We start from the raw sequence: 27,807 nt of genomic DNA, 5'->3' as shown, positions 1-27,807 counted from the left end.
AGTTTAATGCTTATCTTTCTCCTCAGATTCTGGAGGCAATCACCATGCAACACATCTTCATGAATAACTTCCAGCTGTGCAGTGAAATCAACGAGCGCGTGGTGCAGCACTTTGTCCACTGCACCGAGACACATGGCCGCCATGTACAGTACCTCAAATTCCTGCAGACCATCGTCAAGGCTGAGAACAAGTTCATCAAGAAGTGTCAGGACACCGTCATGGCTGAGGTGGGACAGGATAATTGCAGTGCACGCATGATTATAATGCAAATGACACACACTATGCATTTCTATAAAATAAACTAGCAATACTACCCAAACAAAACTTGCTTTCAAATCTATATGGTGTGTCAGTAGCAGCTGATAAGAACAGTATGTCTGTCTTCCTCCCGCTAAGCTGGTGAACTCGGGCGAGGACGTGCTGGTGTTCTACAACGACCGTGCATCCTTCCAGACCCTGGTCACGATGATGCGGTCGGAACGGGACCGCATGGATGAGAACAGRGCTCTGAGGTACCACATCCACCTGGTAGAGCTGCTGGCCGTCTGCACCGAGGGAAAAAATGTCTACACAGAGATCAAGTGCAACTCCCTGCTGCCTTTGGATGACATAGTGAGGGTGGTCACCCATGAGGACTGCATCCCTGAGGTGAGTGAATGTRGGTTGGGCCAACAGGCAAGCAGGGTAGACCGCTGGAAAGATATGATGAGCCCTATTTGTATATTGTGGAACTCATCTGAACAGATGCTTCTTGAAGCAAGTTAGGCTAAATTATAATTCTAGGCTCTTGAGAATAATGATGTACTGTACTTAGGTAACTCTAAAGTTGTTAAAGGTCAACTGTCTCTTAGAACCAACTTTTCTGGTTTTAAACAGTCTATGTGGCATCAATATGAGTCAGAAACATAAATTCGAGTGTCAAAATTGACTACAATGTGTAAATAGGATAATTTTGGTCATAAAGTAAGTCTCGTCCAAAACAGAGTTTTGTAAGTGAGTTAGTAATGACTTACTGGATGGTTTTGGTATGGATTACAATCATTGCCCAGTTCCCACAAACAGGAGAGAAGCAGCTGTGCTAATCAGCCATCATTCCAATGCCAATAAAGCAGCTAGTTTAATACTTATCTTTCTCCTCAGATCATAGCAGCCAGAACCTCCAGACAGTGCGCCTCAGACTTTTTTACATAAGAAAACACATCGCTAATGTTATGTTGAAATAACCCTTGGCCCTAAGCCCTTTATGGAGTGGCCACTTGCTGATGTGTTTGATAGTGTCTATCACTCAAGTGTACCACTTTTTGGGGAAAATTTTMAATTGAGACGATCAGAGCGCACTTGTATCCCAACTGCAACTTGTCAATATTCCAAAACCCAGGCATTCGCCAGCATCTTGTGTCCCCCCGCGATCTGTTTTTGTAACATGATTCTTTATGAACACTGCCAGACAGATGCGCACTCTGATAATAGATAGTGAGAAAGTYGTAAAAAACTAAACGGCACCGAAACACAAACTTTGCCACTCCCCAGTGACTTGATAAGCTGATTGTGGCCTGGCTGCTCAATGTGCCTGCTACAGTAGCTACTACTTGCTAGCTTCATTGACAATCAGAGTTGAAACTTAGCTAGCTACCAAGTGATTTTGGGAACTGATAAACAGTGTGTAGCTTGTGCTTTATTTACCATCTTTATGTTATAGATGGCCATATACCACAAATCCCAGAGGCTATATTGGCCATATATATTGGCCATATACCACAAATCCCAGAGGTGCCTTATTGCTATTATAAACTGGTTACCAACGTAATTAGAGCAGTGAAAATAAATGTTTTGTCATACCCGTGGTATGCGGTCTGATATACCACGGCTGTCAGCCAATCAGCATTCAGGGCTCGAACCACCAGTTAATATGCAAACATTACAGACCCATATCAACCCACACAACCAAGACGGCTCTCATTTGGCTCCTGCTTTGACTTCAGGCCTCTAGCATTTCTTAATGAGCAATCTTCAAAACTAAGCCAAATCACAAAGTCGCCCTTTAATTCTGACCTTCCTCTCCAGGTGAAGATAGCCTACATCAACTTCCTGAATCACTGCTACGTGGACACAGAGGTGGAGATGAAGGAGATCTACACCAGCAATCACATGTGGAAGCTCTTTGAGAACTTCCTGGTGGACATATGCAGGGTAAATAAACACACATCACATCTGTTCCATATCTTATGGCTTGTCAACAGACATGCAGGTGACATGTTACTGATAGCTTGTTGATAGTTTGTTAAGTGTTCTACAGGGAGACTCTCCAAATAAAGTGTTATGGTTGCAAAATTCCGGTAACTTTCCCAAAATCCTCAGGTTTTCCAGAAATCACAAGAGCCTAACCCTCCCCTAACCCCGGCCAAACCCTCCCCTAACCCGGACGATGCTGAACCAATTGTGCGCTGCCCTATGGGACTCCCGATCACAGTCGGTTGTGATACAGCCCGGGATCGAACCTGGGTCCTCTAGCACTGAGGATGCACATGAAATTGTATTTGTCACATGCGCCGATTACAACAGAATACAACCTTACCATGAAATGCTTACTTACAAACCCTTAACCAACAATGCAGAGTTTTAAAATAGTAAGAAAAATGTGCAAATAAACTAAAGAAAAAATAGGAACACAATATAATAACAATAATGAAGCTATATACAAGGAGTACCGGTACCAAGTCAATGTACAGGGATACGGGGTAGTCGAGGTAATATGTACATGTAGGTAAGGGTAAAGTGACTATTCATAGATAATAAACAGAGAGTAGCAGCAGCGTGTGTGAAGGAATGTGTGTGTGATGTGTGTGTGTGTCGTCCATATGAATGTATGTGTGTGTGTGTGTGTTTGTGTGTGTTGGAGTGCCAGTGTAATATGTCTGATTGTGTGGTTAGAGTCCAGTGACTGTACACCGAGCCTGTGTAAGACAGTCAGTGCAACAAATAAGAATAAAATAAGCGGTTCAATGCCAATATTCCGTTCAGCAGTCTTATGGGTTGGGGGTAGAAGCTGTTAAGCCTTTTGATCCCAGGCTTGGCGCTCCAGTCCTGCTTGCTGTGCGGTAGCAGAGAGAACCGTCTATGACTTGTGTGACTGGAGTCATTGAAGTGTTTTAAGGGAGGAAGTGTGATCCAGTGAATGCTCACCCATTACCCACTGTCTGATGAGTCAACCTTGTATATCTGTGTCTGCTGTCTGTAGGTGTGCAACAACACCAGTGACAGGAAGCATGCAGACACGGTTCTGGAGGGTTACGTGACAGAGACGGTCATGAGCATCGTCACCACCTTCTTCAGCTCGCCCTTCTCTGACCAGAGCACCAGTCTGCAGGTAACCATGACTGCAAAACAACACAACTTAAATAACCACCATAACACACAACATGTCACAATCCAAGCAGTTGAATGGTGGATATTCTGAGCTGTCGGATGAAATCTGGTTTCAATAATTTTCTGTTGATAGTGATCTGTGTTAACTTATCGTTTTATAAAGGGCATTCATGAATTCCTCGTCTGTGTGGAAGAAACATTATCCCCGAAGGCCCACACACTTACATTTATCATGTAACATATTACATTTGGCTTCAAATAGGTGGCGCGTCAAGTGTATGTAAGTATGGGTAAATGTCCAGCTGTGGTTAGTTTCCTGTCCCCTGGGTGTGTTCCTTACCAGCAGTCCTAGACTAGCAATAGATTTCATGTGGAACTGAGTCAGCACCTTCCAAGAACCCTTTACAGATGCTGGCGTCTTTACAATCCTCCCCCGAGTTCCTTCCCAGATCTTTGTTTCGCAAGATGCCATCACTGCTGGGATGTTGTTGCAAACAGCAAATAGAGAATGGTCAATCACTCTGTGGTCTACTGTAGCCTAAAGAGGTTGGGAGGTGTGTCGTGTGAGGGAGTAGCCCATTGCTTTTCTTGGAAGACTTGTCCACTTCACTCTATGGCTTTTTCAACCACTCGTGGTGTAGGCTAGTAATACCAATGCAGATTAGCTTGTAAGGAATTGGGTTTCCTGTTTTGCAGGAATAGTTTCACTCCCATTAGACTTTATTTGGTTTTGTTTTTCTCATAGTAATTTTCTCACCCTTAAAAACTCCCTCCTCCATCCACCATCCCACATCCCAAGACACTTACAATAATACACGTGTACACAATTTATGTGAAGCACCTAATGATGATATTCATTCCCTTCTATCCCATGACAGGCAAGCATTCTGGGAAAGATAACCGAGGTATATGTTGTACTGTAGGTTTGTGTGCAGCTTGCTTACAGGGTGTCGTTAGGTCCTGATGGTAGTGGTGATACTGTATGTATTAGACATTGGTGCAGCAGAACTGGTTGATACCTGAACTGATTCTGGTGATAACCAACAGCCATACTAGAAGTGATAGACCGTCTTACCTACTGTAGGTGTATAATATAGCACGTCTACAGCACATACGGTTAAAGATTCTAGGATTCTACGGGCAAACAGGAGAAAACGCTTTGAAACAGAAAACATAAATTAGCATTCAGGTAATACCTTGTCAGTTTCAAGCTTTTCTCTGGTTTCTCCCTACAGAACATGACCCGTTTGTGTCTGAGAGCACCCTCACATTGGTGAAACTGGTTTTCAGAGATATGGTCTGAGATAAACCACAAAAGCCTTTGTTGATCACCACTGGGGATTTTAACTTTGGTTAATGTGTAGCTTCTGACTCATCTTTTGACGTCTTCTCTCCTCTCATATCTCCTCTACTTTCTTGTCTGTTTCTATCGGCTCTCTCTATCGCTCTCTTTCTTTCTCTCTCTCTCTCTCTCTCTCTCTTTCTTTCTCTTTTTTTCTCTCTCCCTCAGACTCGCCAGCCGGTGTTCGTTCAGCTCCTTCAGGGGGTGTTTAGGGTGTTCCACTGTAATTGGCTCACCCCCACTCAGAAGGCCTCAGTTGAGGCCTGTATCAAGGTGCTGTCTGATGTGGGTAAGATACCTGCACTTGGCCTCCACCTGTTTCCCAAACATTGTCTTGATAAAGTCTGAGAAATAAATCCAATGAGCTCATTTTGTCTATCAACTACAAAAAWATATATATATATATTTCAACAACTTTTGAAACTATTGTTAAACAAGCTTCCCTCTTAAGTTGCATCCTACTGTTTCATTGCACACAGCCAAGAGTAGAGCCATTGCCATCCCTGTGGACCTGGACAGCCAGGTGAACAACCTGTTTGTCAAGTCCAACAATGTGGTCACCAAGTCCATCCTGAGCTGGAGGCTCTCTGCTAAGAATGCCCCCAGGAGGGACTCCAACGCCACCACGTCCGTCAGCTACAGGAACATCATAGAGAGGCTACAGGTGAGACTTCATACTGACCATGTCCATCCCCTACAGGAACATCATAGTAAGGCTACAGGTGAGACTTCATACTAACCACGTTTAAGCTACAGGAACATCATAGAGGCTACAGGTGAGACTTCATACTGACCATGTCCGTCAGCTACAGGAACATCATAGAGAGACTACAGGTGAGACTCTGGAATATATTGAGGAACTAACATTTACTGTAGCTTTGCATCTAACAGTGGGTTCAAGCCTAGTTCTGACAACATTTGATATGGGTAATCAGGGAATCAGTTTCATTATGATTTTGAATTCAATAACATCCTGCTTCTATTGTTGGGAGAATTAGCCATGACTTCAGGTGCTGAGGTTTTGGAACTCAATTGACCAATTCATTCCCAGAAATGGAATGCATGGAAGTGCAATAGTAAAGGAAAGACTTGTAATTCCCAAGAAGATTATTATAGAGTTTGTTGCAATTTCTTTGCAGCCAACATACTGAGGATAATAGCAGACAATATTTCCATTCCTATTTGCCCTATTTTCAATTTAAGCCTACTAGAAAGTGTGTGCCCCCAGGCTTGGAGGGAAGAAAAAGTCATTCTGCTACCTAAGAARAGTAAAGCCCCCTTTACTGGCTCAAATAGCCGACCAATTAGCCTGTTACCAACCCTTAGTAAACTTTTGGGAAAAATTGTGTTTGACCAGATACAATGCAATTTTACTGTAAACAAATTGACAACAAACTTTCAGTATGCTTATAGAAAAGGACATTCAACAAGCACAGCACTTACACAAATGACTGATGATTGGCTGAGAGAAATTGATTATAAAAAGATTGTGGGGGCTGTTTTGTTAGACTTCAGTGTGGCTTTTGCAATTATTGATCATAGTCTGCTGCTGGCAAAACATATGTGTTATGGCTTTACACCCCCTGCTATATTGTGGATGAAGAGTTACTTGTCTAACAGAACACAGAGGTTCTTTAATGGAAGGCTCTCCAACATAATCCTGGTAGAATCAGGAATTCCCCAAGGCAGCTGTCTAGGCAATTACATTTTTTCAATCTTTTCTAATGAATTGCCACTGGCTTTGAGTAAAGCCAGAGTGTCTATGTATGCGGATGACTCAACACTATACATGTTAGCTACTACAGCGACTGAAATGACTGCAACAAAAAGTTGCAGTTAGTTTCAGAGTGGGTGGCAAGGAATGAGTTAGTCCTAAATATTTCTAAAACTAAAAGCACTGTATTTTTGACAAATCATTCACTAAACCCTAAACCTCAACTAAATCTTGTAATAAATAATGTGGAAATTGAGCAAGTTGAGGTGACTAAACTGCTTGGAGTTACCCTGGATTGTAAACTGGCATGGTCAAACATATTGATACAACAGTAGCTAAGATGGGGAAAAGTCTGTCCATAATAAAGATCTGTTCTACCTTCTTAACGGCACTATTAACAAGGCAGGTTCTACAGGCCTTAGTTTTGTCGCACCTGAACTACTGTTCAGTTGTGCCACAAAAAAGGACTTTGGAAAATTGCAATTGGTTCAGAACAGGGCTGCACGGCTGTTCCTTGGATGTACACAGAGAGCTAATATTAATAACATACATGTCAATCTCTCCTGGCTGAAAYTGGAGGAGAGATTGACTTCATCACGACTTTTATTTATGAGCGGTACATGTTGAATGCACCGAGCTGTATGTTTGAACTACTGGCACACAGCTCGGACATCCATGCATACCCCACAAGACATGCCACAAGAGGTCTCTTCACAGAACAGACTATGGGAGGCACACAGTACTACATAGAGCCATGACTACATGGAACTTTATTCCACATCAAGTAACTCATGCAAGCAGTACAATTTGATAAAAAAAACAGATACATGTAAATGGAACAGTGGGGGCTGTGAAGCAACACAAACATAGGCACAGACACATGCATACACATACACGACAACATACGCACTATACACACACGTACACAAGGATTTTGTTCTGTAGATATGTGGTAGTTGAGGAGTAGGGACCTGAGGGCACACAATGTGTTGTGAAATCTGTGAATGTATTGTAATGTTTTTAAAATTATATAAACTGCCTTAATTTTGCTGGACCCCAGGAAGAGTAGCTGTTGCTTTGGCAGCAGCTAATGGGAATCCATAATAAGTACAAATACAATTACAGTTTACAGTAACCCTACCAGAATCCCTCCTTCCCTCCCTCCTACTCAAGTCAGTGTCTACATCAACAGACAGTATGGTACAACTGTATCGATTTGCATATTTCCATGGAGTTGATGCTGACTGACTCATGGGGATATGTAGCGGGGTTGAGGGGAGCTGTATCGGTCTGTTTTGATGGTTTTTGGTAAACAATGGTTAACTTCTGCTTTTATACGTTTGTCGAGTGAGCAGTCTGAGACAATAAGGTCACAATGTTGACCAGCATGTTTTGTCTGCTTCCCTGTATGGGCAGGACTTCAACAGTAGGGGCTGGCACCCAGGCACCAAACTCCTAGAGACAGTTAGGTTGGGATCAGACCTACCCCTGATCTAACACTCAGTGTGCCAATGCCCTGAGTTTGCCTGTGCGCTGTCTATGTCCTATCTCTGTTTCTGTTACCCCTCAAACCGTGCCTGTCCTCTGCTCTGCTTTGTGTTGTAGGACATAGTTTCAGCCCTGGAGGACCGTCTGCATCCCCTGGTCCAGGCTGAGCTGTCTGTCCTGGTGGACGTGCTGCATCGCCCTGAGCTGCTGTTCCCTGAGAACACAGACGCCCGCAGGAAATGTGAGAGCGGCGGCTTCATCTCCAAGTAAGACTCCAGTACCCACAAACCATGGCAAGCCACACACATCCCTGACAAGTTTACAAACAATCGACGCGTCTCTTGCCACGTCCAGTGATGGACCATAGTCTGCAATTTTCTTTGAAATTCTGCAATTTCTTCCAAAGCATTCATAAACCAAATAAGGGTTAGTCCACTAGGAAATTACCTAGCTGTGGTTTGACTGGAAAGACTGTACAGTCTCCTGATACTGTCTCAGTGTTCAGGAATGCATGGTGTTAACCTGATCTGAGCTCTTTCATACTGTACCTGTTGTACTGTAACTAGAGTTGGGACACATTTCCCCTGTAGTCTACACAGTAACTGAATTCATCATTGAGCAGGGCGTCCCGCTCCAAACAGGCTAAGTACGGAAGTGACCCAGGGCTTTGTTTTCACATGTCCTACCCTGAGCCTACTGGAGCTCTGGCTCCCTCACACAGTGCTCCCTCCCTCCCCCACACAGGCCAGGCCACTCCTGTGTGTGTTGTGCTTGATAAGGGCTGATATTGGATAACAGGGTGGGAGTTTGGATGTCTGTGCTCCTTGAACAGATGCCGGCTCAGGGATTAGCCTACTGGAAAGGGCCGTAGGGAGGGGGAATTCATATGTGGAGTAGCACGTGAGACACCACCAGTTCACACTGATTCAGGAAACTGACTTACGGTACAAAGGCAATACAGTACAGTACTAGCCTCAATGTGTAGAATACAATGGGACCTTTATGGAAAGCCTGTATGCCAGGAAGAGATTGGGTCTACTGGTTCATTGACGCTTCAGCAGTTGACTCATATACAGGATTGGTKATTTGGATTGAAAGGCTCCTAACCATGAATACAGTAAAACGCAGAACCTGATTGACCGCTCTAAGACCCACGTGAGGTCAAATCTCTACCCAAACATTTACAGCCAATAATAAATTAAGACAATCAATTAGGATTATGCCAAGAAGACCTTTACCCTCATCTCTAAACTACAAGATTAACGGTAATTACTGTAGTAGAATCTCTCTGAAATCAGGGTTTGTTACCACTGTACTATGTTTTTAGTTGTTTTGGTATGCAGTTCTATGCAGTTCTGTACAGTGCAGTATGTGTGATCCACCTGCTCCTGACCTCTGACCTCTGCCCAGGCTCATCAAACACACCAAACAGCTGCTGGAGGAGAACGAGGAGCGGCTGTGTATCAAGGTGCTGCAGACTCTGAGGGAGATGATGACCAAAGACCGTGGCTATGGGGAGAAGGTAGCTACCTACACTAATATGGCCCTCTTCACCACCTCACAATACTCATCTGGTTCTCTCTACGCTGGGGTTTATCATGAGAGGAAACAGTTACAAGGAGGCCTGGTATTCTGTAGCTCTTTACAGAGGTCAGTGCAGAGGTCAGGGTTTAAGAGCAAAGATGAAGTTGAAGGTTCAGTTTTCCTCTGCTGACCTGTGCCCTCCCCAAGATACTGGGTGTACTTAGGTCTGTGATGGATGGGATGAGTATTTTGGCTTGGTTTATAACCTACAGTAGCAGTTGCCCTTCTGCAGGAATAAGATGCCAGGGGTGTGTGTATATACGGTATCCTCCGTGCTATCACAATCACACACTGAGACACGCGCTTAAACACTAATACACCATAAACACTAATACACCATTTATGTGCCAATGACTCTCTGTACTAATCTCTGATTAATGCACTTTGTTCTCTCTGCTGTTCTGTTGATACTTACAAATCCATTGCTTTGAGAGGTAGTAACTTGTGTGTTTTTTACTAACTGACATGGTGTGTGTTTCTGTCCAACTGTTTGTCTGTTTCCAGCTGCCTCCCCTCCCCTTAACCCAGCTCTACTAACTCTGCCACTATACTCTTCTCTTCCAGCACATTGCCTTTGATGATGAGATGGATGTGGCTGAGGTTGATCATTTTCCTTCTTTCGTTTGATTTTCGTCTCGTACTAGTGGTGTAGCTAGATGCGCCTGTGCTAAAGTTTTGCTGTATTATGTGCTGCTGACCTCCGTGAACTCTTCCCCATGCTATCTCTGTGTCTGTCAGAGTAGCTGCCAGTTGCCGTGCGTTGTACTGTGTAACTGTGCCACCACTAGCATGCTAAGAACTGTCTGGTAATGTTGCCAACTTGCCATACTCCTATGTGTCTTTATTGTAGTCATCTGCTTGAAGTTTAGTTGCTGGTCGTTGTGTACTTCTGTTGTATGAGTGTGTCAGAAGTTGTGTGTCTTTTCAGATTGGACTTGCACATTGTCAATCTTTTATTTTAGGAAACAGTGCATACAGACTGTAATGATAGACCACAATGAACAAAATGAGTCTACACGTCAGTGGATGTAGCCATTTAGTACATAACTGATGGCGTTATGGTTCAGTCATAATGATGTACTTTCTAGCCTTAGCAGCTTTGGAATTTCTGTGGTGAAATACTTAATGGTGCCATTCCTTTCTCCATGTGCACATTTGTTTGTTTGCATTGCCTTTATGCATTTTTTCCCCTTGTTGTGTTCAATGCACTGTGTCACTTAAGATGTACAGTAATTTGCAGTGCTACGCCATATAGTATATTTATATATCCTTTGAATGGGAAAAGTGGAGATATTTATTGTACAAACTGCAAGCAAATTTTAAACAAGTTCAATTCGGTTTGCAGCTTAACTCACCACTTTCTCCTCACAGAACTGAAGCTAGACAGAACAAATTCCTTTGGGAGGTCAAGTGGTAGGCTATCTGAATGGAGGCAGGACATGAAGAGCCAGCACCCAGGGTTTGGCTTGAGGGGGGAGCAGCAAGGGGGAAGGTTGGTGTCGGGGTGTTGATCATACCCAGTCTTTCTTTGGATGGTGGTCAGAGGGACAGGGGCAGGGTGGTTGCCTCTAAGCTCCCCATCACCATTACCACAGCAGGTGTTTGAGTATTTATACACATGGAACTATCCCTTAAACGTAGTGGTGGAAACCAGATCATCCCCACATCCATAGAGGGTAACGGGGTGTTTGTGTGCGCAGGTGTTCTTGCTTTGCGCGTGTGTACTGTATATGTACATCAGGGAGTGTGTCTGTGCGTGCCCTAGAGGAAGTGGAAACTGCAGATATCCTCTTTCTTCCCTTTCATCTTGTACTGCGTCTGTCAGGGGACTTTCAGAAAGCCTGAGGCCAGTGCCATATGGGAGGGGCTAATGTGGCATCACATTCTCACTGATGTCATAGAACAGAACACCTCTTTTACTCAGAAGTTGTTCTATTATTATTCCCCTTCTCCATGTCAACGCACCAGACTGTACAGGATACCCCATTGACCAAAACCTATATTGAGAAGGTATGACATTTAAGAGCACAACCTTCAACCACAGATTATATCGGGGGGTTTTTTAACCGTTAGAAGGTTTTGTTTAGTATTAGTTGCAGTATTACTGTAGTTATCTTTTTGGTCACAATAACATCATATAGTCAAAACTTGTATTGTATAGTAAATGAGCATGTACACAAGATAGTCATGAGTTACAGCAGTAGAGACTAACTTCCTTTCAGAAAAAAAGGAAAGCAAACAATGGAGTGAGAGAGACTGATAAGAAGGAGAGGTAAACACAGATATCAGTTAGACTGGCCGTTGGAGAGTCTACGATCTGAGCTGTATGTCTGCCAGGAGGTCACATGCTCACATGAGTGTCTTCTCTCTCTTTTTCCTCCCTCCATTCCTCCCCCCAGTGTTATCCAGTGATGGAAATCCCCGGCTGCTTCCCCTCCTAAGAAAGGGAGCGAACAGATAGACTACTTCTTTGTTGCCTGAACGGACCCTTCCCATTCGTAGTGTCTGAAGAATGTTTACACCCCACCCACACATCCGGCACGTGCATGGACCCAGGAGGGCCCCCCTATGGGACGCAGTGTCCCAGGCTCCATGCTGATCCAAAGCCCACACTTCCCCTCCACGGCAGAAATGGCAGCAACAGCACTGGGCTGTCTGTCAGTTAGCTTTTAAATTAGCCCTGTGTTCAGCCCGCATTTCTGCTCTGCCCGACATGGCACCTCCTCTGTGGCGTACCCCGCTACAGGCCTGACATATAGTACAGTACTCCCCCTATTCATCTGGGAAGCACTGGGGACTGTAGGTCCGATCCTGTGTGTCTGTGTGTGTGTCGTGTGACTCTTTCGCTCCCTTTCCTTGCTGTGTGTGTCCATGCCGGCTGATCGCTATCGTCTCATTATCCCTGGCAAAGTCGCTCTTTCTAAAGTCCCCCTCTCTATTTCTCTCTCTATACCAATCTGTTTCTCTCTGTCTCTCCCTCTTCTCTCCCCTCATGGCTATTCTGCATCACTCAGTGCTGGTGTTCTCTCTGCCTCAGTATGTCCCTGCTTGTCCTCAGCTATCCTCAGAGCTTCTGCAGTGTTTGTGAGGTGAGGGGACCCTAGTTGTTTCTCTGATCCCCTCCAACAGGGGGAACTATAGGCTTTTCTGCTGGCCGTGCAGCTCTGTCCCAGTTTCCATGTAGCCTGCTTCATCCTGCACGATTCTTGTGCTCCCGCCAGCTCTCAGGCAGCGGTTACATAAGAGCTAACGTTATTTTTCCCCCTGGAATTCAGACTCTCCACTGATGTGTGACCTTCAGCAGTAATTGCCAGTAAAAGTGCGGCAGGGCTGTTTACTGAAAGACTGGCAGTGCCTCGTGTTGGGCGGCGCTGGGGCGAGCAAGGGAGCGTGGCAAGGGAGGGCAGGAGTACAGGGCATTGCACAGCCTACACCTGTTAACTGTTTCAGGGTGGGGGGCACTGCACAGCCTACACCTGTTAACTGTTTCAGGGTGGGGGGCACTGCACAGCCTACACCTGTTAACTGTTTCAGGGTGGGGGGCACTACACAGCCTACACATGTTAACTGTTTCAGGACCACCTCTGGTCCACGGAAGACCACTGATGTAATGGTATCAGACAAGAACAAAGGAAATCATCTCTCTGTCCTCCCCCTTTATCCCCTATGATTATCCCCTCTACCTGCTTATTTACTGTACTCTCTAGGCTATAATCTTCCATGCTAGGAGATATGAGGGGGATCAGCGGGGGATGGGGGCCAGGGACAGGTAGTTATTGCTAGGGTGCCGATGACAGTCCTGTCACTAGACGAAAGGCCAGGCAGGTTATATAAAACAGAAAGAAGGGGGTGGTGTCATTCATCTTCACACCTTGAGACAAGTGCAGAGACTGGTGGAACCTCTGTGGTGGAATCCTTTCATCTTTCCACTGCTGAAATGTGGCAGTAACTTACAGATGACCTTATGTTTGTAGTGATTCAGCCCATTATACTACTATATACTATACTACTATATAGTCGACATCATATAGTCTGAGAAAACGTATAAGTGGAACTAATGTTGGCAGTCATGGGTCGAGCTGTGTCTAGGGCTGATGCCAGCAGTTCCATGGGGAAATTATTGGCGACCCAGCCCCAGTAACTGTGCGTTCAAGATGGCTCTAACGCCCAGYAAGCGCCGATTCAAACTCCCATTGAATGTCAAAATATATTAGTCACTCACAAAATAGGGAGTTTCGCTGAGCACCTATCTTAATTTACTCCGGTTATGGCCGGTATGTACTTCTAAAAAAGCTACCGAAAAAATGCCTCTTCGGCACCTGAAATGTATTGAGCTGTTGTAAACTTCCAATCTGTGCGTGCTTGTAAATGTTTTTTGAGACCATTTTTGGATGTACATACCGGCCGTAATGGGAGTATTTGAAGATAGTTACTCAGCGAAACTGCATATTTGGTGAGTAACTAATGTATTTTGACATTATAACTCTAGCAGAGCTGTCTATTTGGAGTTTGAATCTGAGCTTCCTGGGCGTTAGAGAGGAGACACATCATACTCATCGTRAACATCTCTAACGCAGACATTTGGGCAGGTCGACCCCAGCCTTCAGCTCACTGGAACATGGAAGACAAATCAGGTCCGATGAGGACCGTAAATGAATGTCATTCTCCACCACTCAAAATGTGACGAATGGGAAATACACTTGAAAGTAACTCTATGACGTTGTGATTGAATTGAATTAGACAAGTGAATCAGTGTTGACACATTTGAGCGTTGTTTGCATGCATCATCCTTTTTCCTGTGGATATTGATGTTTTACGTAAAGAGGGGCCTGATAAGGGGAGATTCTTGTCTAGTCTAACAATTACTCAGTCAGCATGACTGGGCTACTGGGGCAGAGTCAACCCCACTGTGGTCTGTCTATCTGTCGCGCTGCCTTTTCACTTTGCACCATTTCAATGTATCACATCTGTCTACTCCTTCTAAAGGTCCTTTTTAACAAGGTATTTAAGCAAGCATTTGAGTATGAGTCTGAGTGTCAGCTGAGGTGTTAGTTTTTTTGTTGTTGTGATGTTTGTGTTCATGCTTTTTTTTCATTTGCATATATTATTATGCACTGTATCACTAATACACTATATATACACAAGTATGTGGACACCCTTTCAAATTGGTGGATTCGGGTGTTTCAGCCACACCCGTTGTGGGCAGGTGTATAAAATTGAGCACACAGGCATGCAATTTCCATAGACAAACATTGGCAGTAGAATGGCCTTACTGAAGAGCTCAGTGACTTTCAATGTGGCACCGTCATAGGATGCCACCTTTCCAACAAGTTAGTTCCTCAAATGTCAGCCCTGCTAGATTTGCCCCGGTCAACTATAAGTGTTGTTATTGTGAAGTAGAAATGTCTAAGAGCAATAACGGCTCAGCCGCGAAGGGGTAGGCCACACAAGCTCACAGAACGGGATCGCCGAGTGTTGAAGCGCATAGCGCATAGAAATTGTCTGTCCTCGGTTGCAACACTCACTACCAAGTTCCAGTAAGGCCATTCTACTGCCAATGTTTATCTATGGAGAGTTCATGACTGTGTGCTCAATTTTATACACCTGTCTCGGGCTGTTTTTCATGGTTCGGGCTACCCCCTCATGCTACAGCATACAATAACATTCTAGATGATTCTGTGCTTCCAACTTTGTGTCAAAAGTTTAGGGAAGGCCCTTTCCTATTTAGCATGACAATGTGCACAAAGCGAGGTCCATACAGAAATGTTTTGTCGAGATTGGTGTGGAAGAACTTGACTGTCCTGCACAGAGCCCTGACCTCAACCCTATCGAACATATTTGGGATGAATTGGAACGCCGACTGCAAGCCAGGCCTAATCGCCCAACATCAGTGCCCGACCTCACGAATGCTCTTGTGGCTGAATGGAAGCAAGTCCCCGCAGTAATGTTCCAACATCTAGTGGAAAGCCTTCCCAGAAGAGGGGAGGCTGTTACAGTAGCAAAGGGGAACCAACTCCATATTAATGTCCTTGATTTTGGAATGAGATGTTTGACGAGCAGGTGTCCTAATACCTTTGTTCATGTAGTGTACTTCTGTCATGCCACTAAAAGCCATATCTGCAAGTCTGATTTGTCCGTCGTAACCCCTTAGTCCTTCATGTTAGGACGTGACATTTCTAATCCTTTCACATAAAAAACTAAACAGTACATTTGTACATGCAAGCAACTGTGCGAAAGCATTGGCATGTGAACACAAGGAGCGTAGAATAGTGATGACACAGACAAGTGCTACAATAACCGCAGAAACTTAGAATACTGTAGATACATTAGATAAGGGCATGTTTGTTGTCCCCTTGCTTCTCCGTGGCTGGCTTTGAGTCATGCGCTTGTATTACTGTCGGGCACATGACAGGCCAACTGATTAACTGTTACCAGCCAGACGGGCAGGGAGCTTCTTTGCAAAGCGGCATGGCCTTGTATCGGTCTGTTTGCACTGTGAGGCAGGTGACCTGAGAGCTGCCTGAGGTTAATTTGCTCAGGGAGAGTTCTGCACTTTGTAGCAACAKCATGACCAACTGTTGTCTAAGCCACACCTTGACTAACCCAGACCTTTTATTTATCTATCCAATCAGCTGGCCCCTCCGCCGGCTGAGCCAGAAGTTCCTGCTGCAGATGTGAGTTCAACACCCATATTGGCCCTGGGCCTCAGCATATGGGTTGTTGTTGAATATACTGTAGATGGTAGATTGTCCGTCCTCTACGTTGTGGTGGCCGCATTCCATTACTCCTCCCCGCTCATCTAGATGGAACAAGTCAAATCCTTCCCCACGTCTTTCCTTTTTCAGGTCCGACTCACCAAAACACACATAACAAATGCCAATGTTTCCAGCTTGTGGATTTTCTATAATACTGTGAACAGACATATGTTTGTCCCTCTCTCCCTCCCTCTGTTCATCCCTCCATCCCAGTTCAGTTTCCTGACCTTCTTTCTGCAGGGTTTTGGAACTGCGCGCATGGGTGTTTTTCCATGGCAGATGGGAACATGGMTTTACACTGTGTCCGTGGCGTTACTAGCACACAACACTGACTCCATTATGTAACCTGGATAGGGCTGGGTTTTTTCTCATGGTTTGAGTTGTGTTTCTGCCCCTGGCAGCTTCTCGCTACCTTATGTACTTAACATGGTTTCATTTGTGTGACGACTGCAAAGTAACAAGGGAGATACTCGGTCCTGTACAGTTTATCGGTTGAAATGTATCCAAGATCAAAGGAGTGAGCAGCAATATTTAAGCCTTGTTTAACATTGTTAACGTAAGTGTTTGAAATTAAAAGGGATCCTGAGATGTAAAGGGTTTTAGATTAATGGCCTTTTGTTCCGGCAGCAAGCCACCTTATGTTATTAGGTTTTTTTCTCTCGTCTCTAAGCCTGCATGGTTACGTTCTTACCCCACATCCACCCCAATACACCACCCACCTCCCTCGGTTAACTGCATGATGTCATTTGGCCCAGTTTCCTGCATGTCAGGAAAGTGACTAATGTGCACAGTATTAACATCCCTCTTTTTTGTTTTGTTTTTGTTTTCCCTAATTTCCTTTTTGGACATGATTTGCTTTCTGCTAACTCACCTCACCCTCAGGAGCTTGACCCCAACCAGCCCGAGAAGCAACTGGAGGACCAGAGGAGGGTAGGTAGAGTCCATTCTGGTCTGATCCTGTCTGGTCCAGTGTCCCCCAACCCTGCTCTCTCTGGCCCACCATGGCTGGGCTGGTTGCCTTAATGCACTGATGCACCACTCTACCCTAGCCTGCAGCCACTCTGCTTCCACAGCATGCCCACCTACTCACAGGGTTACCCCCCTACTAACTAACTGGCCACTGGGTGTCAGTGTCAATGGGTTTAAAGAGGTATATACAAAACTGATATGTATAAATATGAGTTGGAACATTCCGAGGCTCATGCCATACCAGGTATCGATGGAACTGCAGTTTGGATGTAAGTTATCTAAGTAACAGAAGGTTGGGCTGCAGTAAGAAGGTCATACCAAGGATGATTTAGCTATTTTATTTTGAATTTTACAACACCTTGAAATATAAAAAAATTATTTGATGAAAATGTTAATTTGGACTTTCACTACATGGAACAACAGATAGTCCCAAAAGAAAATCAAAAGAAAGAAGTGTCTGTCCTATATCTGTGAGATATATAAGAAAGATCAGGATTTGTTTTATTTTTTTATTAGATTTGTATGTTTTTAACCCATTATTTTTGGCACTAAACTGTCTCCATACTGTATATACTTCCATACATTTTTTCAACGGGTACCGGTGGACTTCAGACGAGTCTTGTGAGGTATCCTAGAGCAAAACAACCGACGTGTTCGTGAGAGTCTCATCTTCCCACAGAGGGGTCTTAGTGTGTAGCCCAACTGTTTGGCCGCTACAGACAGAAGTTGGCAGATCAGCTGTACTGATTTGAGACAAGTCCGAAACGCTTGTGAAGCAAAATGGAGAACACTATTGTGTTCGTGACAGTCTCATCTTTCCATAGAGGGGTCATAATAGTTTGTAGGCCAAACCGTTCAGGCCCTCTAGCTCTGTCACCTTTCACTGCAGATGGGGGAGTGGTGCGGTGGATTGAGACGCATCCAATGCAAAAAAAGTATATATCTCTAGCTTAAACTGACAGACTTTATGGGTATTATTTAGTATTATGCTAATTAGATGTCCGTGGGGGCGCAGACATCAACTCTAGGGTTTATCTCATGATGATGATGTAGGCTCCATCCTCTGACATCAARTCTTTCCACCAGGGTGAAGCCCTGAGGCAGATTCTGGTGAATCGTTACTATGGGAACATCAAGCCTGGGGCCAGAAGAGACAGTGTGACGACGTTCGTCAATGGTCCTGTCCCCCCTGGAACAGAAGGGAAACCTCGAGCAGGTACCTGTCTGTCTCTGTATCTCTGTGACACTCTGTATCTGTTTGTCTGAACTGGCTGACGTATACAGTGGAGTCATTTTGAACACTATATTTTTGAGATGTTATTTTTTACTTGTTATACAAAATATTTTTCTCTGAGCAATTGGATTAGTATAAAATAATATATATATATATGTATACATAAACAGTTGAAGTCGGAAGTTTACATACACCTTAGCCAAATACATTTAAACTTAGTTTTTCACAATTCCTGACTAAATCCTAGTAAAAATTCCCTGTCTTAGGTCAGTTAGGATCACCACTTTATTTTAAGAACGTGAAATGTCACAATAATAATAGAGAGAATGATTTATTTCAGCTTTTATTTCTTTCCTACATATTCCCAATGGGTCAGAAGTTTACATACACTCAATTAGTATTTGGTAGCATTGCCTTTAAATTGTTTAACTTGGGTCAAACGTTTCGTGTAGCCTTCCACAGCTTCCCAAAATAAGTTGGGTGAATTTTGGCCCATTCCTCCTGACAGAGCTGGTGTAACTGAGTCAGGTTTGTAGGCTCCTTGCTCACACACGCTTTTTCAGTTCTGCCCACACATTTTCTATAGGATTGAGGTCAGGGCCACTCCAATATTTTTGCCACAACTTTTGAAGTATGCTTGGGGTCATTGTCCATTTGGAAGACCTATTTGCGACCAAGCTTTAACTTCCTGACTGATGTCTTGAGATGTTGCTTTAATATATCCACATAATTTTCATCCTCATGATGCCATCTATTTTGTGAAGTGCACCAGTCCCTCCTGCAGCAAAGCACCCCCAAACATGATGCTGCCACCCCCGTGCTTCACCGTTGGGATGGTGTTCTTTGGCTTGCAAGCCTTCCCCTTTTTCCTCCAAACATGACGATGGTCATTATGGCCAACAGTTCTATTTTGTTTTTCATCATACCAGAGGACATTTCTTCATGATCTTTGTCTCCATGGGCAGTTGCAAACGTAGTCTGGCTTTTTTATGACTGTTTTGGAGCAGTGGCTTCTTCCTTGCTGAGCGGCCTTTCAAGTTATGTCAATATACGGACTCGTTTTACTGTGGATATAAGTACTTTTGTACCTGTTTCCTCCAGCATCTTCACAAGGTCCTTTGCTGTTGTTCTGGGATTGATTTGCACTTTTCTCCACCAAAGTACGTTCATCTCTAGGAGACAGAACGCATCTCCTTCCTGAGCGGTATGATGGCTGCGTGGTCCCATAATGTTTATACTTGAGTACTATTGTTTGTACAGATGAACGTGGTACATTCAGCGTTGGAAATTGCTCCCAAGGATGAACCAGACTTGTGGAGGTGTACAAATTTTTTTTTGAGGTCTTGGCTGATTTTCTTTTGATTTTCCCATGATGTCAAAAAGAGGCACTGAGTTTGAGGTAGGCCTTGAAATACATCGACAAGTACACCTCCAATTGACTCAAAAGATGTCAATTAGCCTATCAGAAGCTTCTATAGCCATGACATAATTTTCTGTAATTTTCCAAGCTGTTTAAAGGCACAGTCAACTTAGTGTATGTAAACTTCTGACCCCACTGGAATTGTGATACAGTGAATTATAAGTGAATAATCTGTCTGTAAACAATTGTTGGTAAAATACTTGTGCCATGCACAAAATAGATGTCCTAACCGACTTGCCGAAAACTATAGTTTGTTCACAAGAAATTTTTGGAGTGGTTGAAAAACAAGTTTTTAATGACTCCAACCTAAGTGTATGTAACTTCCCGACTTCAATTGTATGTATGTATATGTGTGTATACAGTGGGGAGAACAAGTATTTGATCACTGCCGATTTTTGCAGGTTTTCCTACTTACAAAAGCATGTAAGGTCTGTAATTTTTATCATAGGTACACTTCAAATGTGAGAGACGGAATCTAAAAAACAAAATCCAGAAAATCACATTGTATGATTTTTAAGTAATTAATTTGCATTTTTTGCATGACATAAGTATTTGATACATCAGAAAAGCCAGATCTTAATATTTGGTACGAAACCTTTTGTTTGCAATTACGAGATCATACGTTTCCTGTAGTTCTTGACCAGGTTTACACACACTGCAGCAGGGATTTTGGCCACCTCCATACAGACTTCTCCAGATCCTTCAGGTTTCGGGCTGTTGCTGGGCAATACGGACTTTCAGCTCCCTCCAAAGATTTTCTATTGGTTCACGTCTGGAGACTGGCTAGGCCACTCCAGACTTGAGATGCTTCTAACGGAGCCACTCCTTAGTTGCCCTGGCTGTGTGTTTCGGGTCGTTGTCATGCTGGAAGACCCAGCCACGACCCATCTTCAATGCTCTTACTGAGGGAAGGAGGTGGTTGGCCAAGATCTCGCGATACATGGCCCATCCATCCTCCCTCAATACGGTGCAGCGTCGTCTGTCCCCTTTGCAGAAAAGCATCCCAAAGAATGATGTTTCCACCTCCATGCTTCACGGTTGGATGGTGTTCTTGGGGTTGTCCTCATCCTTCTTCTTCCTCCAAACACGGCGTGTGGAGTTTAGACCAAAAAGCTCTATTTTTGTCTCATCAGACCACATGACTTCTTCCCATTCCTCTTCTGGATCATCCAGATGGTCATTGGCAAACTTCAGACGGGCCTGGACATGCGCTGGCTTGAGCAGGYTGACCTTGCGTGCACTGCAGGATTTTAATCCATGACGGCGTAGTBTGTTACTAATGGTTTTCTTTGAGACTGTGGTCCCAGCTCTCTTCAGGTCATTGACCAGGTCCTGCCGTGTAGTTCTGGGCTGATCCCTCACCTTCCTCATGATCATTGATGCCCCACGAGGTGAGATCTTGCATGGAGCCCCAGACCGAGGGTGATTGACCGTCATCTTGAACTTCTTCCATTTTCTAATAATTGCGCCAACAGTTGTTGCCTTCTCGCCAAGCTGCTTGCCTATTGTCCTGTAGCCCATCCCAGCCTTGTGCAGGTTACAATTTTATCCCTGATGTCCTTACACAGCTCTCTGGTCTTGGCCATTGTGGAGAGGTTGGAGTCTGTTTGATTGAGTGTGTGYACAGGTGTCTTTTATACAGGTAACGAGTTCAAACAGGTGCAGTTAATACAGGTAATGAGTGGAGAACAGGAGGGCTAATTAAAGAAAAACTAACAGGTCTGTGAGAGCCGGAATTCTTACTGGTTGGTAGGTGATCAAATACTTATGTCATGCAAATTAATTACTTTAAAATCATACAATGTGATTTTCTGGATTTTTTTGATTCCGTCTCGCACAGTTGAAGTGTACCTATGATAAAAATTACAGACCTCGACATGCTTTGTAAGTAGGAAAACCTGCAAAATCGGCAGTATCTCCCCACTGTATATACACATACACACATACAGTACCAGTCAATAGTTTGGACACATCTACTCATTCAAGGGTTTTTCTTTATTTTTATTATTTTCTCTGCTGTAGAATAATAGCGAACAGCTCAAATAAGCAAAGAGAAATGACAGTCCATCACTACTTTAAGACATGAAGGTCAGTCAAGCCGGAAAATTTCAAGAACTTTGAAAGTTCCTTCAAGTGCAGATGCAAGAACCATCAAGTGCTATCATGAAGCTGACTCTCATGAGGTTCCGCCACAGGTAAGGAAGACGCAGAGTTACCTCTGCTGCAGAGAATAAGTTCATTAGAGTTACCAGCCTCAGATATTACAATAAATGCTTCACAGAGTTCAAGTAACAGACACATCTCAACATCAACTGTTCAGAGGAGACTTCGTGAATCAGGCCTTCATGGTCGATTTGCTGCAAAGAAACCTCTACTAAAGGACACCAATAATAAGAAAGGACTTGCTTGGGCCAAGAAACATGAGCAATGGACATCAGACCGGTGGAAATCTGTCCTTTGGTCTGATGACTCCAAATTTGAGATTTGTGAGACCCAGAGTTGGTGAACGGATGATCTTTGCATGTTTGGTTCCCACCGTGAAGCATGGAGGAGGTTTGATGGTGTGGGCTTTACAGGTGACATTGTKAGTGATTTATTTAGAATTCAAGGCACCCTTTTAAAGTTTCCTGAAGTGCAGTCGCAAAAACTATAATGTGCTATGATGAAACTGGCTCTCATGAGGACCGCCACAGGAATGGAAGACCCAGAGTTACCTCTGCTGCAGAGGTTAAGGTCATTAGAGTTACCAGCCTCAGAAATTGCAGCCCAAATAAATGCTTCACAGATTTCAAGTAACAGAGACATCTCAACAACAATTCAAGGCACACTTAACCAGCAGGGCTACAACAGCATTCTGCAGCAATACACCATCCCATCTGGTTTGGGCTTAGTGGGACTATCATTTGTTTTTCAACAGGACAATGACCCAACACATCTCCAGGCTGTGTAAGGCTATTTGACCAAGAAGGAGAGTGATGGAGTGCTGCATCAGATGACCTGGCCTCCACAATCTCCTGACCTCAACCAAATTGAGATGGTTTGGGATGAGTCGGACCGCAGAGTGAAGGAAAAGCAGCCAACAAGTGCTCAGCATATGTGGGAACTCCTTCAAGACTGTTGGAAAAGCATTCCAGATGAAGCTGGTTGAAAGAATGCCAAGAGTGTGCAACGTTGTCATCAAGTGGCTATTTAAAGAATCTCAAATATAAAATCTATTTTGATTGGTTTAACACTTTTTTGGTTACTACATGATTCCATATGTGTTATTTTATAGTTTTGATGTCTTCATTGTTATTCTACAATGTAGAAAATAGTAAAAATAGCTTGTGTGTATATATATTTTTTTTGTATACAATATCGCTCATATTTATCTAGAGGCTCCCCACTGTACATCTCAATACCTCAGAGTATTAAAGCTTGTTGAAGTGTTCCAGACTCTAATCAGGATGATGAGTCATGGCTGGTCTCTTCTCCACGCCTGGAGAATAGGAATGAGTTCCTTCCTGTTCACGCTTGTGCCTGCCTGCCTGCCCCCACCATGTCCGCCATTAAGACTTTGGACCCAGGCTCTGTCCCTCCCTTTGAGCACTCTCCTCTGACTGAGCCAAGCCGTGCTGTTGCCAGGCAACTAGAGAGACGAGCTCTTGATTAGAATGTTTCGTGGAGTGTGGACACCTGCTCCCACAGCCAGAGAGTGGCCCTCTGGGTAACATTATCACACATCTGCATCCTTGTGTGGCTGGAGCAGGTGTCATCACTGGACAAGGCTAGCTAGTCTTAGCTAAGAAATACAGCTATTTTCAAGACATGGAATGATCATCACTATACTTTTGGCATCCTGTTTTTGGTTTAGTTTAGAGATCATATCCATCAAGATTCATCTCATTAAATTAAATAATAAGCAAATTATGTAGTGAATCAATGAACAGGAAAGAGACAGACTGACCTCTTTAATCTGCCCGTCTAGCAATCCTCTTGAGTGAGGAAATCCCTGTGAGATGATGGAATTGTACTTTTACTCTCATTTACAGTGACAGGTTCTCCTGTCTGTCTGTCTGTCTGTCTGTCTGTCTGTCTGTCTGTCTGTCTGTCTGTCTGTCTGTCTGTCTGTCTGTCTGTCTGTCTGTCTGTCTGTCGGTCTCTGTCTCTGCTCTGTCTCTGTCTCTGTCTCGTGTCATGTCTGCCTCCTCCTTGTTCTGGCTCTTGATGGACTATCTGCCTGTCTGTCTGTCTGTCTCTGTCTGTCTGTCCTCCCTCCTTGTTCTGGCTCTTGATGACTATCTGCCTGTCTCGCTCTCCCCGTATCTCTCTCCCTGTCCCTCACCAGTGGTGAGTTCAGGGGCGGCCGCGGCCCGAGGGGAGCTGACCCTGCATGAGGTCCAGTGCCGTCTGGATAAAGAGGGTGCATCCGACCTGGTAATTGACCTCATCATGAACGCCACGAGCGACCGTATCTTCCAGGAGAGCATCCTATTGGCCATCGCCCTGCTGGAGGGCGGGAACACGGTCATCCAGGTGAGAATTAACCCGTGCCAGGGGCATAATGTGATATGAGTAGAACATGTTAGAGAAGAGGTAGAGTGGGAGAGACTGGGCCCAGAGGAGGAGAGCAAGAAGTGGAGGCAGAGCAGGAACTAATGGTCTGTCTGCTGGGAGAGGTCCAAGCTCTAAGCTCTGAGTAGCTCCCCAATGCGTCACTACCTCCCCTCCTCTCAGCCAGCCAGAAGGGGTTGCTATGGCAACCAAAACCAATTACTTCTCTGACTGCACTGCAAGGTTAAGAGAGGAACATGGGGATAGTGGTGGGGAGCGGGGTGGCTGATTGTTGGGCAGTTACATTTTCTAACTTTGCACCTGCGTTTTTTGAGTGTGTGTGTGTGTGTGTGTATCTCTGTGTGAGCTAATGCGTTAACAGGCCTGTTACGTAATAGGGCTTGTATTTGTATAGTGGTTTTACCTGATGAACCCTGGCTTGGCTTCCCACTGCACAGGCAGTTTACTCAAAGGAACTCACATATGACTCCTGTTATATAACTACAGCATGTCACTGGCTGAATAATGCAGAGACCACAGAGCCTTATTAACTGCGTCTCACTGTGCTGTCAGAACAAGGGGAGGAGGAGCAGCCCTGGGAGCCAAATGTTCTAGACAGACCAGACACCTGTAGAAAACCACACCCTAGTTTGTAGTCCTCCATCCCACTGTCTCACCTCACACAGATCCACATATCACACACATACACACCCAGGGCAGCTGTTTGTATGTAGATTTGTTGAGTGTTTTGGTCAGGTTAGGGTTCAAAAGGCTATATGTCTTCCTCTTTTGCTGATAGTAGATAACAGTGGGTGTGTGCCATGAGTGTGTATTTCTTTTGGCATTGTGGCGATGCGCCCTGTGAAGTTTGGGTTAATATTTGCAAAGTCGTGTGTGTGTGTGTGTGTGTGTGTGTGTGTGTGCTGTCTCTTATACACATCTAGATGTGTATAAGAGACAGCTGTTGAAAAGCATTCCTCATGAAGCTGGTTAAGAGAATGCCAAGAGTGTGCAACGTTGTCATCAAGTGGCTATTTAAAGAATCTCAAATATAAAATCTATTTTGATTGGTTTAACACTTTTTTGGTTACTACATGATTCCATATGTGTTATTTTATAGTTTTGATGTCTTCATTGTTATTCTACAATGTAGAAAATAGTAAAAATAGCTTGTGTGTATATATATTTTTTTTGTATACAATATCGCTCATATTTATCTAGAGGCTCCCCACTGTACATCTCAATACCTCAGAGTATTAAAGCTTGTTGAAGTGTTCCAGACTCTAATCAGGATGATGAGTCATGGCTGGTCTCTTCTCCACGCCTGGAGAATAGGAATGAGTTCCTTCCTGTTCACGCTTGTGCCTGCCTGCCTGCCCCCACCATGTCCGCCATTAAGACTTTGGACCCAGGCTCTGTCCCTCCCTTTGAGCACTCTCCTCTGACTGAGCCAAGCCGTGCTGTTGCCAGGCAACTAGAGAGACGAGCTCTTGATTAGAATGTTTCGTGGAGTGTGGACACCTGCTCCCACAGCCAGAGAGTGGCCCTCTGGGTAACATTATCACACATCTGCATCCTTGTGTGGCTGGAGCAGGTGTCATCACTGGACAAGGCTAGCTAGTCTTAGCTAAGAAATACAGCTATTTTCAAGACATGGAATGATCATCACTATACTTTTGGCATCCTGTTTTTGGTTTAGTTTAGAGATCATATCCATCAAGATTCATCTCATTAAATTAAATAATAAGCAAATTATGTAGTGAATCAATGAACAGGAAAGAGACAGACTGACCTCTTTAATCTGCCCGTCTAGCAATCCTCTTGAGTGAGGAAATCCCTGTGAGATGATGGAATTGTACTTTTACTCTCATTTACAGTGACAGGTTCTCCTGTCTGTCTGTCTGTCTGTCTGTCTGTCTGTCTGTCTGTCTGTCTGTCTGTCTGTCTGTCTGTCTGTCTGTCTGTCTGTCTGTCTGTCTCTGTTGTCTGTCTGTCTGTTGTCTGTCTGTCTCTGTCTCTGTCTCTGTCTCTGTCTCTGTCTCTCTGTCTGTCCTCCCTCCTTGTTCTGGCTCTTGATGACTATCTGCCTGTCTGTTCTGTCTGTCTCTGTCTGTCTGTCCTCCTCCTTGTTCTGGCTCTTGAGTGACTATCTGCCTGTCTCGCTCTCCCGTATCTCTCTCCCTGTCCCTCACCAGTGGTGAAGTTCAGGGGCGCGCGCGGCCCGAGGGGAGCTGACCCTGCATGAGGTCCAGTGCCGTCTGGATAAAGAGGGTGCATCCGACCTGGTAATTGACCTCATCATGAACGCCACGAGCGACGTATCTTCCAGGAGAGCATCCTATTGGCCATCGCCCTGCTGGAGGGCGGAACACGGTCATCCAGGTGAGAATTAACCCGTGCCAGGGGCATAATGTGATATGAGTAGAACATGTTAGAGAAGAGGTAGAGTGGGAGAGACTGGCCCGAGGAGGAGAGCAAGAAGTGGAGGCAGAGCAGGAACTAATGGTCTGTTGCTGGGAGAGGTCCAAGCTCTAAGCTCTGAGTAGCTCCCCAATGCGTCACTACCTCCCCTCCTCTCAGCCAGCCAGAAGGGGTTGCCTATGGCAACCAAAACCAATTACTTCTCTGACTGCACTGCAAGGTTAAGAGAGGAACATGGGGATAGTGGTGGGAGCGGGGTGGCTGATGTGTGGGCGTTACATTTTCTAACTTTGCACCTGCGTTTTTTGAGGTGTGTGTGTGTGTGGTGTGTATCTCTGTGTGAGCTAATGCGTTACAGGCCTGTTACGTAATAGGGCTTGTATTTGTATAGTGGTTTTACCTGATAACCCTGGCTTGCTTCCCACTGCACAGGCAGTTTACTCAAAGGAACTCACATATGACTCCTGTTATATAACTACAGCATGTCACTGGCTGAATAATGCAGAGACCACAGAGCCTTATACTGCGTCTCACTGTGCTGTCAGAACAAGGGAGGAGGAGCAGCCCTGGGAGCAAATGTTCTAGACAGACCAGACACTGTAGAAAACCACACCTAGTTTGTAGTCCTCCATCCCACTGTCTCACCTCACACAGATCCACATATCACACACATACCCGGGCAGCTGTTTGTATGTAGATTTGTTGAGTGTTTTGGTCAGGTTAGGGTTAAAAGGCTATATGTCTTCCTCTTTTGCTGATAGTAGATAACAGTGGGTGTGTGCCATGAGTGTGTATTTCTTTTGGCATTGTGGCGATGCGCCCTGTGAAGTTTGGGTTAATATTTTGCAAAGTCGTGTGTGTGTGTGTGTGTGTGTGTGTGTGTGTGTGTGTGTGTGTGTGTGTGTGTGTGTGTGTGTGTGTGTGTGTGTGTGTGTGTGTGGGTGTGTTTGGGGTGTCTGTGTGTGTTGTTTGTGTGTGTGT

General features: G+C 44.5%; 1 protein-coding gene across 1 annotated transcript in view; it reads left to right on the top strand.

Annotated features, from left to right (window-relative positions):
- LOC111969325 (inositol 1,4,5-trisphosphate-gated calcium channel ITPR1-like) overlaps positions 1–27,807 on the top strand; it is a 165,818-nt gene that overhangs the window by 52,378 nt on the left and 85,633 nt on the right. Inside the window, exons 32-43 of the mRNA XM_070445560.1 lie at positions 27–227; positions 397–648; positions 2,065–2,190; positions 3,239–3,367; positions 4,877–4,997; positions 5,188–5,372; positions 8,028–8,176; positions 9,321–9,432; positions 10,059–10,094; positions 17,132–17,179; positions 18,305–18,434; positions 24,200–24,387. Coding sequence (XP_070301661.1) covers positions 27–227; positions 397–648; positions 2,065–2,190; positions 3,239–3,367; positions 4,877–4,997; positions 5,188–5,372; positions 8,028–8,176; positions 9,321–9,432; positions 10,059–10,094; positions 17,132–17,179; positions 18,305–18,434; positions 24,200–24,387 — 1,677 coding nt within the window. The remainder of the gene's footprint in view (positions 1–26; positions 228–396; positions 649–2,064; positions 2,191–3,238; positions 3,368–4,876; positions 4,998–5,187; positions 5,373–8,027; positions 8,177–9,320; positions 9,433–10,058; positions 10,095–17,131; positions 17,180–18,304; positions 18,435–24,199; positions 24,388–27,807) is intronic.

The sequence above is a fragment of the Salvelinus sp. IW2-2015 genome, linkage group LG1 (assembly GCF_002910315.2).
Source record: "Salvelinus sp. IW2-2015 linkage group LG1, ASM291031v2, whole genome shotgun sequence".
Lineage (NCBI taxonomy): Eukaryota > Metazoa > Chordata > Actinopteri > Salmoniformes > Salmonidae > Salvelinus > Salvelinus sp. IW2-2015.
This window is presented reverse-complemented; position numbering and strand designations above follow the sequence as displayed.